Source organism: Penicillium hispanicum, assembly GCF_028827665.1.
Source record: "Penicillium hispanicum strain IBT 35686 chromosome Unknown utg000008l_segment0_segment0, whole genome shotgun sequence".
NCBI classification, from domain to species: Eukaryota; Fungi; Ascomycota; class Eurotiomycetes; order Eurotiales; family Aspergillaceae; genus Penicillium; species Penicillium hispanicum.
In genome coordinates this window covers 1,402,356-1,414,841 of record NW_026623200.1, presented here as the reverse complement: position 1 = coordinate 1,414,841, position 12,486 = coordinate 1,402,356, and the positions used below count along the sequence as shown (strand labels likewise).

The following is a 12,486-nucleotide window of genomic DNA, read 5'->3' as shown; positions in this document are numbered from 1 at the left end:
TCGGCGGGCTTTCCCGGCATCCGAGCAACCGCCAATCAGGGCGCGTGTAGCGGCCCGTGGCTGGAGCCCCTTCCCACCCCCCAACATCATCACACTCCGAACCTCCCTTTCTCTTCACTTCTTCATCCCCCCCCCCGAGTATCTCAATCTCAACCACCATGTCTGCTCCTGCTGCTTTCTCCGACATCGCCAAGGCGGCTAATGACGTTCGTCTTCCTATGACACGATCTGGTCGCGAAATTTCATAGCTAACCCTTCTCCGGCAGCTCCTGAACAAGGACTTCTACCACGCCAGCGCGGGTTTGTTTTGGGCCCATCCTCTACAGGCAGAATCACCCTACTAATCAGCTTCCAGCCAACCTTGAGGTCAAGTCCAAGGCCCCCAACGGTGTCACCTTCACCGTCAAGGGCAAGTCTGCCCACGAGGGTCCCATTGCTGGCCAAGTGAGTTTTTTACCGAGGCTCCACCGTGTTCGCGCAACAACGCCCGCAGATTGCTAATTCGGACACGCCTACAGCTCGAGGCCAAGTACGTTGATGCGCCCACTGGTAAATACCCCCCTCCATCGAGACGCCGGGATCGGTTCCCACCCTCTGTTATGCGCAAAATCCTCAACCGGTACATACCGCCGGATCCTGGCAGGCGGAAGAGTGGTCGGCCCATGATGTTCTTCTTCATGAGCAGCCACCCCGTGTCGCACTGGCTTTGCTTCTTTGTTTATTCGACGACCGACATGCATGGAATCAAGCTAATGATTCGTCCCCGACCAGGCCTCACCCTCACCCAGGCATGGACCACCGCCAACGCTCTGGACACCAAGCTCGAGCTGGACAACAACATCGCCAAGGGCCTCAAGGCTGAGATCCTGACCCAGTACCAGCCCGCCAAGCAGTCCAAGGGTGCCAAGCTCAACCTGTACTTCAAGCAGCCCAACCTGCACGCCCGCGCCTTCTTCGACCTGCTGAACGGCCCCACTGCCAACCTCGACGCCGTCCTCGGCCACGAGGGCTTCCTGGTCGGTGCTGAGGGTGGCTACGACGTCAACAAGGCTGCCATCACCAAGTACTCCGCTGCCGTTGGCTACAGCGTTCCCCAGTACTCTGCTGCCATCACTGCCAGCAACAACCTGTCCCTCTTCTCCGCCTCTTACTACCACCGTGTCAACGCTCAGGTCGAGGCCGGTGCTAAGGCTTCCTGGGACTCCACCTCCGGTAACGCCGTCGGCCTCGAGGTCGCTAGCAAGTACCGCCTGGACCCCTCTTCCTTCGCCAAGGTGCGTTTTTGAACTTCACACTGGGCTTGATACCCTCTGGTGATATTTCCTACTCACATGATTTTTTCTATCAACAGGCCAAGATCAACGACCGTGGTATTGCCGCTCTGGCTTACAATGTCCTGCTCCGCCCCGGTGTCACTCTTGGCCTGGGTGCCTCGTTTGATACCCAGAACCTGAACCAGGCCGCCCACAAGGTCGGTGCCAGCTTTACCTTTGAGGCTTAAGCGTGCTCAGTTGATGCCGTTCACCTAACCCGGGAGTGGAGGCTCTTGGGCAAATTTGTAGCTTTTCGTTGCCCATATCGATTCTACTTCTGTTAGAATGGGGCGGGGATGAAGGTTCATCTACAGTTGGTTCACCAGACAATCTGTGTGTATCGTAGTCTTTGTATATCAAATCTAAATTCCCTTTGTTTGATGGATTGATTTCATTGAATCATGGAAGCTCTGGGCTAGCCTGTTGCCAGCTTAAGCCACCTGCCCTCTAACATGTGGATGGTATCACTAGGAGTATCGTACAGCGCTATATACATGGCAGCAGTCAAGCAAGATCTGACAGGGAGCATCTCACGACGAAGCCTCCTTCTGCCGTTTTGTCGTCTTCCCCCCATCCGCCGACATCGTCGACCACTTAAATAGGCCCGACATCGCACCGGCAGCAACCATGATGCCACATACGACAACAAACCTGAAGATGCCAATCTCCCCGCCGGCACCAACGGCATCCTCTTCGCGCACGGCATCCCGCATCGCCCTCGACCGCCTCTCACTCCGCCGCAGATCCTCCGCCTTCTGCGTCCGGAAATGCCCCCGCGCATTAAAATACCCCAGCGGGTTCCGATCAATGAATCCCGTCGGATCTTCCGGGTCCCCGCGCTGTCCACGTCGCGTCTGCGTCTGGCCAGCCCCAAACCCCCCTCCCGCTGCACCCGCCCCCGCAAACGATCCCGCAGAGGCGAACCCGCCCTCCGCCGTCCGCCCCGTCGCTCCGTACCCGCCCTGCGCGTAGAAGCTCGGCGGCGGGCCTCGGAACGTGCCGCGGCGCTTGCTCAGCCCGCTCGCCGGCCGCGAGCCCGCGTAGCTCCCGCCCCCGCCCTTGTGGTGCGCGTGGCTGCTGTGGCTGCCGGCAGGGTGCGAGCGGTGTGCGGCGTGGTGGATGCCGTGGTCGCGGTCGTACGTCGCGCGTTTGCCGGCGTTGCCGAGGACGTGGTAGGCGGCGCTGATGCGGGCGAAGCGCTGGCTTGCGTCTGGGTCTGTGCGGTTGCGGTCTGGGTGGTGACGTAGGGAGAGAGCGTAGAATTTCCTGTTGTTTTGGTGAAGGGTTGATGTTAGCTTGTTGTGTTGTTTGGAGTGTGGGGGTGCGAGTCGGAGGCGGCGTACTTTTTGATCTCCGCGGCTGTGGCGGTTATGGGGAGGTCGAGGATTTCGTAGTAATTTGGCTCGCGGGCGCGGAAGGTGGGCGTGGAGGAGAAGAGGATTGTTGGCTGGTTGGCCGGGCCATGGCGTGGGGTGTGTCGAGGTCGGGTTGGTCGCTTGTGGTTTGTCGTGTGCAGGGTTGAGAGGGGGCGGGAGCTGCGCGGGTGCAGGGGAGGTGAGGCGCAGACGGAGGTGTGGGATGGGTGTAAGAGGAAGGTTATTGTGCGTGGAGCAGGCATTGCCTTGGAGGTGAGACTGGAGAGTGGTGGGTGCTGGTCATCGAAGGGGGAGGAGAGGGGAGAGCTGGGAGGGAGTAGAGAGGAGAGGTTTGGCGGCGGGAGGATCAGGTCGGCCGGGGTGGCGTCATCGGCGGGTTTGCAGATTGACGGCCACCACGGTCATTTTTATGACGAGAATATTTGAAGTCAGAGGCTACAAATGGTGGTTGAATGTCTTTAAATTGTATTTCAGCTATGACTCTTTCTAAAGGGTGGCCCATTCCCCTACCTGAGAGCAGCTTCCAGCTGATGATCAGATTAGATAACGGCCCAGAGCAATCGATCCGGATCGCGGTGATGCTCGATCTATTCCGAGTAAGCCACGTTCGGGTGGACACGGATCGATCTTGCGCCAGTCAAGGCGACTAAGGAACCTGAATATCTCACACCGATGCTTTCAGGATATGCTTTGTCGTAAAGTTACACCGGCACACGCCATACACAAATCCTAGTCTTGCTCACCACACTAGTCCAACAAGGAATCCGGCATGTTAAACTCCCACTCTCAGGTCGAATTTAGACAAGATAATTAGCTGACTCGATGGGAAAAGGGCCAGCATCTCTAGCAAGAGCCTGGCTGCTCGACACTGGCGTTGGGTTCCCGCCTCGAATCCGGACCCGGCACCCCAAGGCAATCAGAGCCGGAGTGCGATTGGCTATGGCCTCCGAGTATTATAGAATTGACACCGGTGTCTCGCTCTGAAAGCAAATAGACCGCAGTTTCTTTTTTAGGACCTTGGATGACCCATGGAGAAATGTATGAGCGCCTCGGTCAAGCATCAGCTGGACAACTTTGCTGTTCTGCGGTATTTGATTCCTCGGTTTGTCGACGAACGCTGCAATCATGGAGTGAATACCCCAGGATGGTGGGTAAGGCTTTGCTCCACGACCAAGTGGAAACTGGCATGGTGATCTGGCCGTGGAAAGCGGCGTAACTGAGATACACGTCCATTTCCCTCTCACTCATATACCATTAGCCAACAGGCCGAGCCTCATTGCTTCAAAGCCATATTTTGTAACTACGTCAAGAAAGAATCGGCTCTTGTTTTGTTGCCAGTTGGCATCCTTTGTGGAATGTCGATTTGGCTCGGCCATGGCGGACTCATATCAGATACTCGAGCTTGCCAGACAAGGTATTGGCGCCTGCATTAAAGAAAAGCTGCAAAAGGTTTGGATCCTGAGCGGCGTATTCAATGGCTGGAGGCTGGTGATGGCCAAGAGCGTATTGATCGAGCTGGGGGTGAGATAGAATAGAAGCGACGGTTGACATGCACATTTTGATGTCTGGAAATCTCACCATGAAGATATCCCAATCAATATTCGGCTGGGATGGTTGCAACGTTACCATTGCCGCACTATAGTTGTAACTAGTAGATCTGCTTGCCTCCAAGGTTCGCCAAGAGACCGCCACACCACATTATGACTATTGTCAAATATAGATGTCATGCTCAGAAACACACCCTCAACCAAGCTCGGTGATTCTCGAAATAAGAAATTAGACAGACCCCAGTGATTTCTTCGGCGAACCGCAATCGCCGACTTGAACCGCAGGCATTGGCCTGCCGTATCTTATCGCAGCAAAATCTTCCCCGACTTCCCGGACTCGTTTCCCCTCTCTTTCTCATCCACAACCTTGATCCTCCACAAACCACCATGGCTGCTCAGGCGACTGAGAAGCTGGAACAGCTGGAAAGTGAGTGTGCCCGGCCACTATCTCCGCCGTCATTGACTGACCAAAACCCAGTAGGCCACAACGGCGCCCAGGCGGCTGGCCCCGCAGCGGCTCAGGCGCCCGCTGGTGAAGCGGAGGATGACTCTGATGACGATCAAGAGGAAGGAGAAGGTGCCCCGGATGCAGGAGCTGCTGGAAGTGAGTGAACACCTTTTCTCTCATCCCTAAGTGGCCCCCGAGCCCCGAGCCCGAACCCCCCCCCCCCCCCCCCCAAAAACCCCGCTCAGACGACAACAAAGCAATACAGACTGCTAAGAAGATCATGTGGCAGCTGCCAAAAAGAAGAAGAAGCGCAAGTCCAAGAAGAAGAAGAAGGGCGGCGCGAAGGTGCAGAGTGCCCCGCCTCGAGTCCCCGTGTCGAACCTCTTCCCCAACAACCAATACCCCGAGGGTGAGATTGTCGAATACAAGAACGACAATGCCTACCGCACCACCAGTGAAGAGAAGCGCTACCTCGACCGCATGAACAACGACTTCCTGCAGGAATATCGTCAGGGTGCCGAGGTTCACCGTCAAGTCCGTCAGTATGCGCAGAAGAATATCAAGCCTGGCCAGACCCTGACGGAGATTGCGGAGGGTATTGAGGACTCTGTGCGGGCCCTGACCGGTCACCAGGGCCTAGAGGAGGGCGACAACATCAAGGGTGGCATGGGTTTCCCTTGCGGTCTAAGCATCAACCACTGCGCTGCGCACTATACTCCCAATGCTGGAAACAAGATGGTTCTGAACCAAGGAGATGTGATGAAGGTGGATTTTGGTGCCCACCTTAACGGTCGCATCGTTGACAGCGCCTTCACTATGACATTCGATCCGGTCTATGACCCCCTCCTGGCGGCGGTTAAAGATGCGACCAACACCGGAATTCGGGTTAGTCTCGTTCCTTTCAATCGATTTTTCGAGCATGTCTGAATGTGTCTTTAGGAAGCCGGAATCGATGTCCGCATGAGTGATATAGGTGCCGCCATCCAGGAAGCTATGGAAAGTTATGAAATGGAGCTCAACGGCCAGATGTACCCGGTCAAATGTATCCGGAACCTCAACGGCCACAACATTGACCAGCACGTCATCCACGGCGGCAAGAGCGTGCCCATTGTCAAGGGCAGCGACCAGACCAAAATGGAGGAGGGTGAAGTCTTCGCCATTGAGACTTTCGGTAGTACCGGCAAGGGCTACGTACGGGAAGATGTAAGCCCGCCGCCATCCTTATGGTGGATTCAAGTACTGACCCTTGCTAGATGGAAACATCCCACTACGCCCTGACGCCTGACGCCCCCAATGTTCCTCTTCGCCTTTCATCCGCAAAGAATCTGTTGAATGTGATCAACAAGAACTTTGGCACTCTGCCTTTCTGTAGACGTTATCTTGATCGTCTGGGCCAGGAAAAGTATCTCCTAGGAGTATGTCGATGGCCCTTTCTTGAGAACGCCCGGCACAACAAGCTAATTCGCATTTAGCTGAACAACCTGGTTTCATCCGGGATTGTGCAAGACTACCCGCCTCTGTGTGATATCAAGGGCTCTTACACTGCCCAATATGAACATGTATGAGCTTCACTTTTGCCATCCGATACTGGATCCCCCCGACTGACCTCCTCTCAGACTATTGTGCTCCGACCAAACGTTAAGGAAGTGATTAGCCGTGGTGAAGACTACTGAAATGCTTGTCTTATACGCTAGAATTTCAAAAATAAAAAGCAAACGACTACCTAGGCCACGCCGCAAAGACAAATCGTACAATTCGTAGATCCTGCCAAGCCATATCGGACCATCCCAGGCGCCCGTGTCGCCCCACGTGGAAGGTGGAACGACTCCCGCCTTTTCCAATCAACTCCTTTCCCATGCCAATTCTTCCCTCCTGCACTCACTTGCACCATGCCTTCGGTCGTCGAAACCGCCTCGCCTCATCTGCGGGTGTCCGCGGCCAAGACGTCCGCCTCCCCGGCGAAAACTGGAGCTCCTCCTGGCTCCGCGTCTGCTCGAATTCCGCCGCCGGAGGCCGCCGCGGTCGAAGACCACTTCTTCTGGACCTACACTGAGGAACCACACCGATCGAGGCGACAGGCAATTATCAAAGCTCACCCGGAGGTATGTACTCTGGTAGTCGCGGGAGCTCTGGCATGTGTTACTGAGTCTGAATGGCCTCGGGAAGTGCACAACTGTTACTGCCAGGCCACCACACCGATCTTTCTGGTTCACGATGCTGACTGCTGTAATTGGTTTCAGGTCACCAAGCTCTGCGGTCCCGAACCTCTCACAAAATATGTTGTCCTCCTCGTCGTGTCGATACAGCTTACCTGCGCCTATCTCCTTCGCAACACCTCCATTCTCGATTGGCGGTTCCTGGCCACAGCCTATGTAATTGGAGCTACTTCAAACCAGAACCTGTTCCTGGCCATCCACGAGATATCGCACAATTTAGCCTTCCGGTCGCCTTTTGCAAACCGTCTGTTGGCAATCTTTGCGAACCTTCCCATTGGATTGCCGTATAGTGCTGCGTTCAGGGTATGTCTTCTCACCCCGGAGGCCAATGGTGTCTATTGATAGCTACAATTGGCCCTCCGTTTCGATTCAATTGAATACTAAGACTTGGTATCAACAGCCCTACCATCTGACCCACCACAAATCCCTCGGAGTGACGGGTCTGGATACCGACCTCCCTACCGCATTGGAAGCCTTCTTCCTCAACTCAGTCTTCGGCAAGACCTTCTTCTGCACCTTCCAGATCCTCTTCTACGCCGTGCGGCCAATGTTCATATACAGCCCGCCTTTCACGTCAATCCATCTCCTCAATCTTGCCGTGCAACTCACCTTTGATTACTTCCTCACCCGCATCAGCGGCTCCCTTCAGCCCTTCTACTACCTCATCGCAAGCTCTTTCCTCGCTGGCTCCCTCCATCCTTGCGCAGGTCACTTCATCGCTGAGCACTACTTCTTCTCAAACGTCAAGACCGGCGGTACCGAGTCCCTCGCCGAGCTGAAGACAAAGCCCCAGTCCAAGACCGAATCCCCGCACCCGCTCGACTCATTGGCTCCGCCGGACACATACTCCTACTACGGACCCCTTAACATCCTCACCTACAACGTCGGCCTGCACAATGAACACCACGATTTCCCCGCGATCCCGTGGACGAGGCTGCACAAGCTACACGAGATTGCGCGTGACTTCTACGAGCCGCTGCCGTGCCACCGCAGCTGGGTCTGGGTAATCTGGACTTTCATCTTGGACAAGGATGTCGGGCCTTGGTGCCGCGTGAAGCGCCCTCAGGGCGGACGTGTCGTTGGTGGCGGCGGTAACGCCGGTGCGTCGAAGGCACCGAGTGGGCGTGGAGGAGAGGGGATCTCGGCTGCTTCGGCGGGTCCGGACGGCGAGGCGGGTGATGGCTGGAAAGAGAGCGAGCTCCAGTGCTAGATATTTTCATTGATTTAAACATTTGTCCTTGTCGTTGGGCTGGTCTCATGATTCTGTATGAAGTAAATAGTCATTGCCGGATTGGTAATACTTCAAATATGATTTATTTTTAGACTGCTGTGGGTCTCGTCGGTCTATATATGTATCTGTATTCTCAGTATTACTGCGTAGCTACTATGGGTTGTGCAACAGTCTTATGAAATACGGGCTTGTTGGCCTGACAGGAACCTGGATACACTGAACCGGAGCCTACTGTATCAGTGAAAGGCACATCTGCCGTGGGAACTGGACTATCAGCAAGAAACATGAATTATCTTGCAAGAGCTCGATATCGTTTATCAGACACAAGGAGAATCGAGACGCTCGGTCCGTTCATCGTAACGTGATATTAGACAAGACAGGAAAGGTAAGCCGGGTAGAAAAAGGATAGGACGCAAAAGAGATACAGATTGTCAGTTTCAAGACATCCCGAGAGCGAGTCGAGACGCGACGGGATGGAATCAAAGGAAATATGGATACCAGTGAGAATGGGCGAGAGAAAAAAAGAAAAAGAAACGGAATACAAGGAGAGGCAAGGAAGGCTGATGCTGGAATCAAAACGACGGGCTCTTCAAAAGGCAGACGCAAAAGTGGAGGGAAAGGGAACTCGGGTCGGAGAGACGGCATCGAGACGTGATCGGAGGCATAAACACGATGGAAGAACCCACAGGCGCGATCCATCGGGGCTAAAAGAAGAAGTACGCGATCAAGAAGCTGAGCAGGCACAACCCGGCCACGATCTGGACGGGCACGCCTGACTCGCCTTGTGCGTGTGTCTGCTGAATTGTCGCTGGCGCGGCCTTCGCCTCGCCGCCGGTCTTCCGCTGCCGCAAGCCTTGGTCTGCCAGGCGATCCTTCAGTCGTTGAATATGCGCATTTGCGTCCGCAAGCTGGGTCTTGAGTTCGTCGCTTGAAGGGATCGTGTTGGATACGGCGGTCTTGGCGTTGGATAAGACAGAGGTAGGTTCACTGGGCGGAGGAGATTCGGACTTGACGGACTTTTGGGAGAATTCGGGAGGGGGGATTGGGGAAGGTTGACCGGCGGCGGTCTTCTTTGACACGCCCGGGGCCGGGGTTTCGAAGTTTCCACCGGGCGAGGTATACGCGGGGGGCTCTTCCTCCATGACCTTCCAGGTGCTTGTAAGAACCATGTGCGGGATATAGAAGCTCTGTGGTAACTTACCGAGTCATTCGGGCCTTGGGATTCCGAGACCGGGGTCGAATCCGAGGGCAACCAGTTCACGCGAATCTTGCGCTCCACCACAGAAGCCTTGGATGACTTCTCAAACTGTCGGTTCAAGTTAGCAAAGCCGATGGATTTCCTGGGGCGCACAAAGGACGTACGATGGAGGTCACATTTGCAAATTCCATATCACGGGTGACCGAGACGGCCTGGACCAGAAACTTGTCCTTGCACTTCGCATCAGAGGCCGGCTCCTCCTTCAGAGCCTGCAGCAAGACTATACATGGGCATAGTCAGCTCTCGACCATTTTCCATCTCGGGTTATCGGAGGTGATCCAACCTTGAACATCGACCTGTTTACCGGGCTCGATACGGCCGGAATTCGGGCGGACACAGTAACTAGATAGAATTTAGATATCAGAGCCTAATAGGGTTATGGCGCAGAATCTGGGGAACATACTGCTTGGGCGCAGTGGTTTTCACCTGGCGCACGAAGGAAAGTTGTTGTCAGTCGCATGCGTGTCTGACAAACGGCGAGAGGGGGGATGCACACGCACCTTGAACACAACGGCCTCCTGGTTGGGGTTGCGCAGATGCAGGATCTGGCAGACTTCCTGGTTAAAAGGCCCTGTTTGTCCTCAAAAAAAATGGCGATCAGTCCTCGAATCCTTTGATCTCTGATGCAAGGCCAGCGTCTGGCACTTACGTTTGAAGCCTAGCTCCGGGGGATCGATTTCGATAGACATGGTGGTTGTGGGCAGTGAGAGAGGCGCAGAGTGGGAGGATACTGGAGGGGCAGTAGCAGAGACTGCGACAACAGTGCGCTTCTGGCAAAGAGAGGTGCGAGGACGGTTCTCAAGCGAGGGAGTCCGGCGCCTCAGGAGTTGACTATTGTCCACTTTGGGGATATGCTGACTCAGCGGTCAGGTGATGGCGACGGGGACGAGGGAGAAGGTGCGTGTGCTGTTGATTTCTGATTCTAGGACGGGAGTGAGAATGGGAGAGTGGATTCTACCTCGGTGGTGGGAAATTACACATCCTCGGACTGATCACAGTTGGGATGGCGCTACTCACTGCATGTGATGTTTTGTCCGCAGTGGGGATTCCGCTGGTTGGTTGTGATTTGTGGTTTGAGACAGCAACAACTGTAATCTCAACCCTTTCTAAAGGAAGATATTCCATCGCTGGAGATATGCCTAATTTTAAGAAGCTTGCAGTATGCATATAAGCTTTCTGGTCTGAGACTGAAGGCGTTCGACGCCAAATCGGACCGTCTTATTCCTCGGGCCGTTTATTGGGCATGCATTGCCGGGCTGTAATCTATGAGATCGGATCTGGTATACTACTTAGTGACGAAGATCACCACCCCTATTAATCATGAACCAGAGCATATCTCTCGGTATACCTAGGTAGGCAAAGAAGGTATAGAGTAGTGTGCTCTTTGGGGGCGTTATACACCAACTCATATCGGGATGAACTATGGCCACTTTGACAGCCGCCGACCGGTGCAAAAGATAAATCCAATCTTGTATAAAAAGGGATAGAAGAAATATCAGAGGGCTTTTGGTGATAGGTCACTATAGGGAATTATGTACAGTCTATACCTCTGCGCAAAGAAACGAGTGGATTTCGCTCCGCTGGAGAACAGGAAGGTAGCTTGTACAAATATATACCTCGATGGTTGTAACAGTACCTACCACACCGGACCTAGTCAAAACACTAATAACTAGCATTTCTCGACAAGCAGACATCGAGTAAAAATTGCCATTTCACCTCTATGAATGAATGGACTCCGGGGAATTCTTGTTAGTAGATACTGATCATCCCTCTCAGGTTGAAGTTGACAGCAAAACGGAGCGACCCGCACTTATCGCTCGCCGCCTTCGCGATACGTCACCCGAAAGCTCACCTACGCCATCCACGCCAACCAACCCTTTGCTGTTGTTATTTGAGTCACATTCTTTTCCCCAGCATTATATCTGCTGGAACTTCTCTATTTTTACTCCGACACACTCATTGCTATCACCCTCCGGAAGCAGCATAGAGACCATCTTTGAACCGAGCCCCTCCATCAGCATGGCATCCGATCTAGACCAGCTCATTGAGATGGGCTTCGACAAAGAGCGAGCACAGCTGGCAGTACAGAAGTCTGGTGGCCGTAAGTGTCTGCCGCGTACACTTTCCGCGAAATGATTACTCACGAAGCGCACAGTGCAAGGAGCGCTGGAATGGCTCGAGGAAAACCAGGACAAATCGTTGGATGAGATCCAGGCTGCACAGGCAGAGAAGGGCGAGGATGAGGAAGGCCCAGCCCTCCAGCCCGGGGAGCAAGCGCGCAGCTTGGTCTGCAACGAATGCGGCAAGAAGTTCCGCAGCCAGGCGCAGGCCGAGTTCCACGCATCCAAGTCGCAGCACACGGACTTCTCCGAGTCGACCGAGGAGATTGCTCCGTTGACTGAAGACCAGAAGAAAGAGCGCCTGACGGAGCTAAGGGAGAGACTGGCTGCCAAGAGGGCAGTGCAGTCCGAGCAAGATAAGGTGGATCAGAAGAGAAACGAGGTCGGTGCTGCCTTGGCAACCGTGATGGGACATAGCTGAACCTTCGATCTAGGAAATCCGTCGAAAGAGCAATAAAGACAACCAACAAGCCAAGGAGGACCTACAGCGGAAGCAGATGATGAAGGAGGCCGCCAAGAAGAAGCAGGAGAAGCAGGACGAGATCGAGGCCCGGAAGAGGATCAAGGCCAAGATCGAGGCAGACAAGGAGGAGCGGCGGCGTAAAGCCGAGCGTGAGCGCGCAGAGCGGGCGGGTGTGGCTCCTCCCCCAGAGCCTACGGCTGCTCTAGCGCCCACGCCGTCTGGTCCAGTGGCATCTAAACCCGCCTCTGCTTATACCGAGACTCGCTTGCGTTTCCAGACTCCCAAGGGGAACATCATGAAGACGCTTCCCGTCACCACGACTCTGTTCGAGGTGGCTGCTTCTCTGAAGCAAGACGATGGCATCGAAGTCCAAAGCTTTACCCAGAACTTCCCTAAGAAGATTTTCGATGCTGAATTCTTCGGAGAAACACTGAAGGAGCTGGGGCTCACGCCAAGTGCAAGCCTTGTCGTTCAATGAGTCAGCGATTTGATTCCCCTGAGGACCCTCGGGCGC

General features: G+C 54.6%; 6 protein-coding genes across 6 annotated transcripts; 4 read left to right on the top strand and 2 right to left on the bottom strand.

Moving 5' to 3' along the window:
- Positions 1-158: 158 nt before the first annotated feature.
- On the top strand, positions 159-1,501 carry N7459_009371 (porin; the record flags this gene model as incomplete). The annotated part of the gene is made up of 6 exons (XM_056948539.1): positions 159-206; positions 267-300; positions 356-444; positions 519-549; positions 772-1,274; positions 1,352-1,501. 6 exons carry the CDS (start codon positions 159-161, stop codon positions 1,499-1,501), a joined length of 855 nt encoding a protein of 284 aa, XP_056795764.1.
- A 342-nt stretch (positions 1,502-1,843) lies between these two features.
- N7459_009370 (uncharacterized protein) lies at positions 1,844-2,931 on the bottom strand (the record flags this gene model as incomplete). The annotated part of the gene is made up of 2 exons (XM_056948538.1): positions 1,844-2,579; positions 2,657-2,931. 2 exons carry the CDS (start codon positions 2,929-2,931, stop codon positions 1,844-1,846), a joined length of 1,011 nt encoding a protein of 336 aa, XP_056795763.1.
- A 1,692-nt stretch (positions 2,932-4,623) lies between these two features.
- On the top strand, positions 4,624-6,357 carry N7459_009369 (methionine aminopeptidase 2; the record flags this gene model as incomplete). The annotated part of the gene is made up of 7 exons (XM_056948537.1): positions 4,624-4,663; positions 4,715-4,840; positions 4,974-5,569; positions 5,624-5,887; positions 5,938-6,099; positions 6,157-6,243; positions 6,301-6,357. 7 exons carry the CDS (start codon positions 4,624-4,626, stop codon positions 6,355-6,357), a joined length of 1,332 nt encoding a protein of 443 aa, XP_056795762.1.
- Positions 6,358-6,573: 216 nt separating this feature from the next.
- N7459_009368 (sphingolipid delta(4)-desaturase family protein) lies at positions 6,574-8,110 on the top strand (the record flags this gene model as incomplete). The annotated part of the gene is made up of 3 exons (XM_056948536.1): positions 6,574-6,786; positions 6,925-7,203; positions 7,301-8,110. The coding sequence occupies 3 exons, from the start codon at positions 6,574-6,576 to the stop codon at positions 8,108-8,110; spliced, it is 1,302 nt and encodes a 433-aa protein (XP_056795761.1).
- A 725-nt stretch (positions 8,111-8,835) lies between these two features.
- N7459_009367 (uncharacterized protein) lies at positions 8,836-10,078 on the bottom strand (the record flags this gene model as incomplete). Its single annotated transcript, XM_056948535.1, has 7 exons — positions 8,836-9,276; positions 9,333-9,437; positions 9,494-9,609; positions 9,673-9,731; positions 9,793-9,815; positions 9,890-9,960; positions 10,039-10,078. 7 exons carry the CDS (start codon positions 10,076-10,078, stop codon positions 8,836-8,838), a joined length of 855 nt encoding a protein of 284 aa, XP_056795760.1.
- A 1,330-nt stretch (positions 10,079-11,408) lies between these two features.
- On the top strand, positions 11,409-12,450 carry N7459_009366 (UBA and UBX domain-containing protein; the record flags this gene model as incomplete). The annotated part of the gene is made up of 3 exons (XM_056948534.1): positions 11,409-11,490; positions 11,545-11,891; positions 11,944-12,450. 3 exons carry the CDS (start codon positions 11,409-11,411, stop codon positions 12,448-12,450), a joined length of 936 nt encoding a protein of 311 aa, XP_056795759.1.
- Between the last annotated feature and the right edge of the window lie 36 nt (positions 12,451-12,486).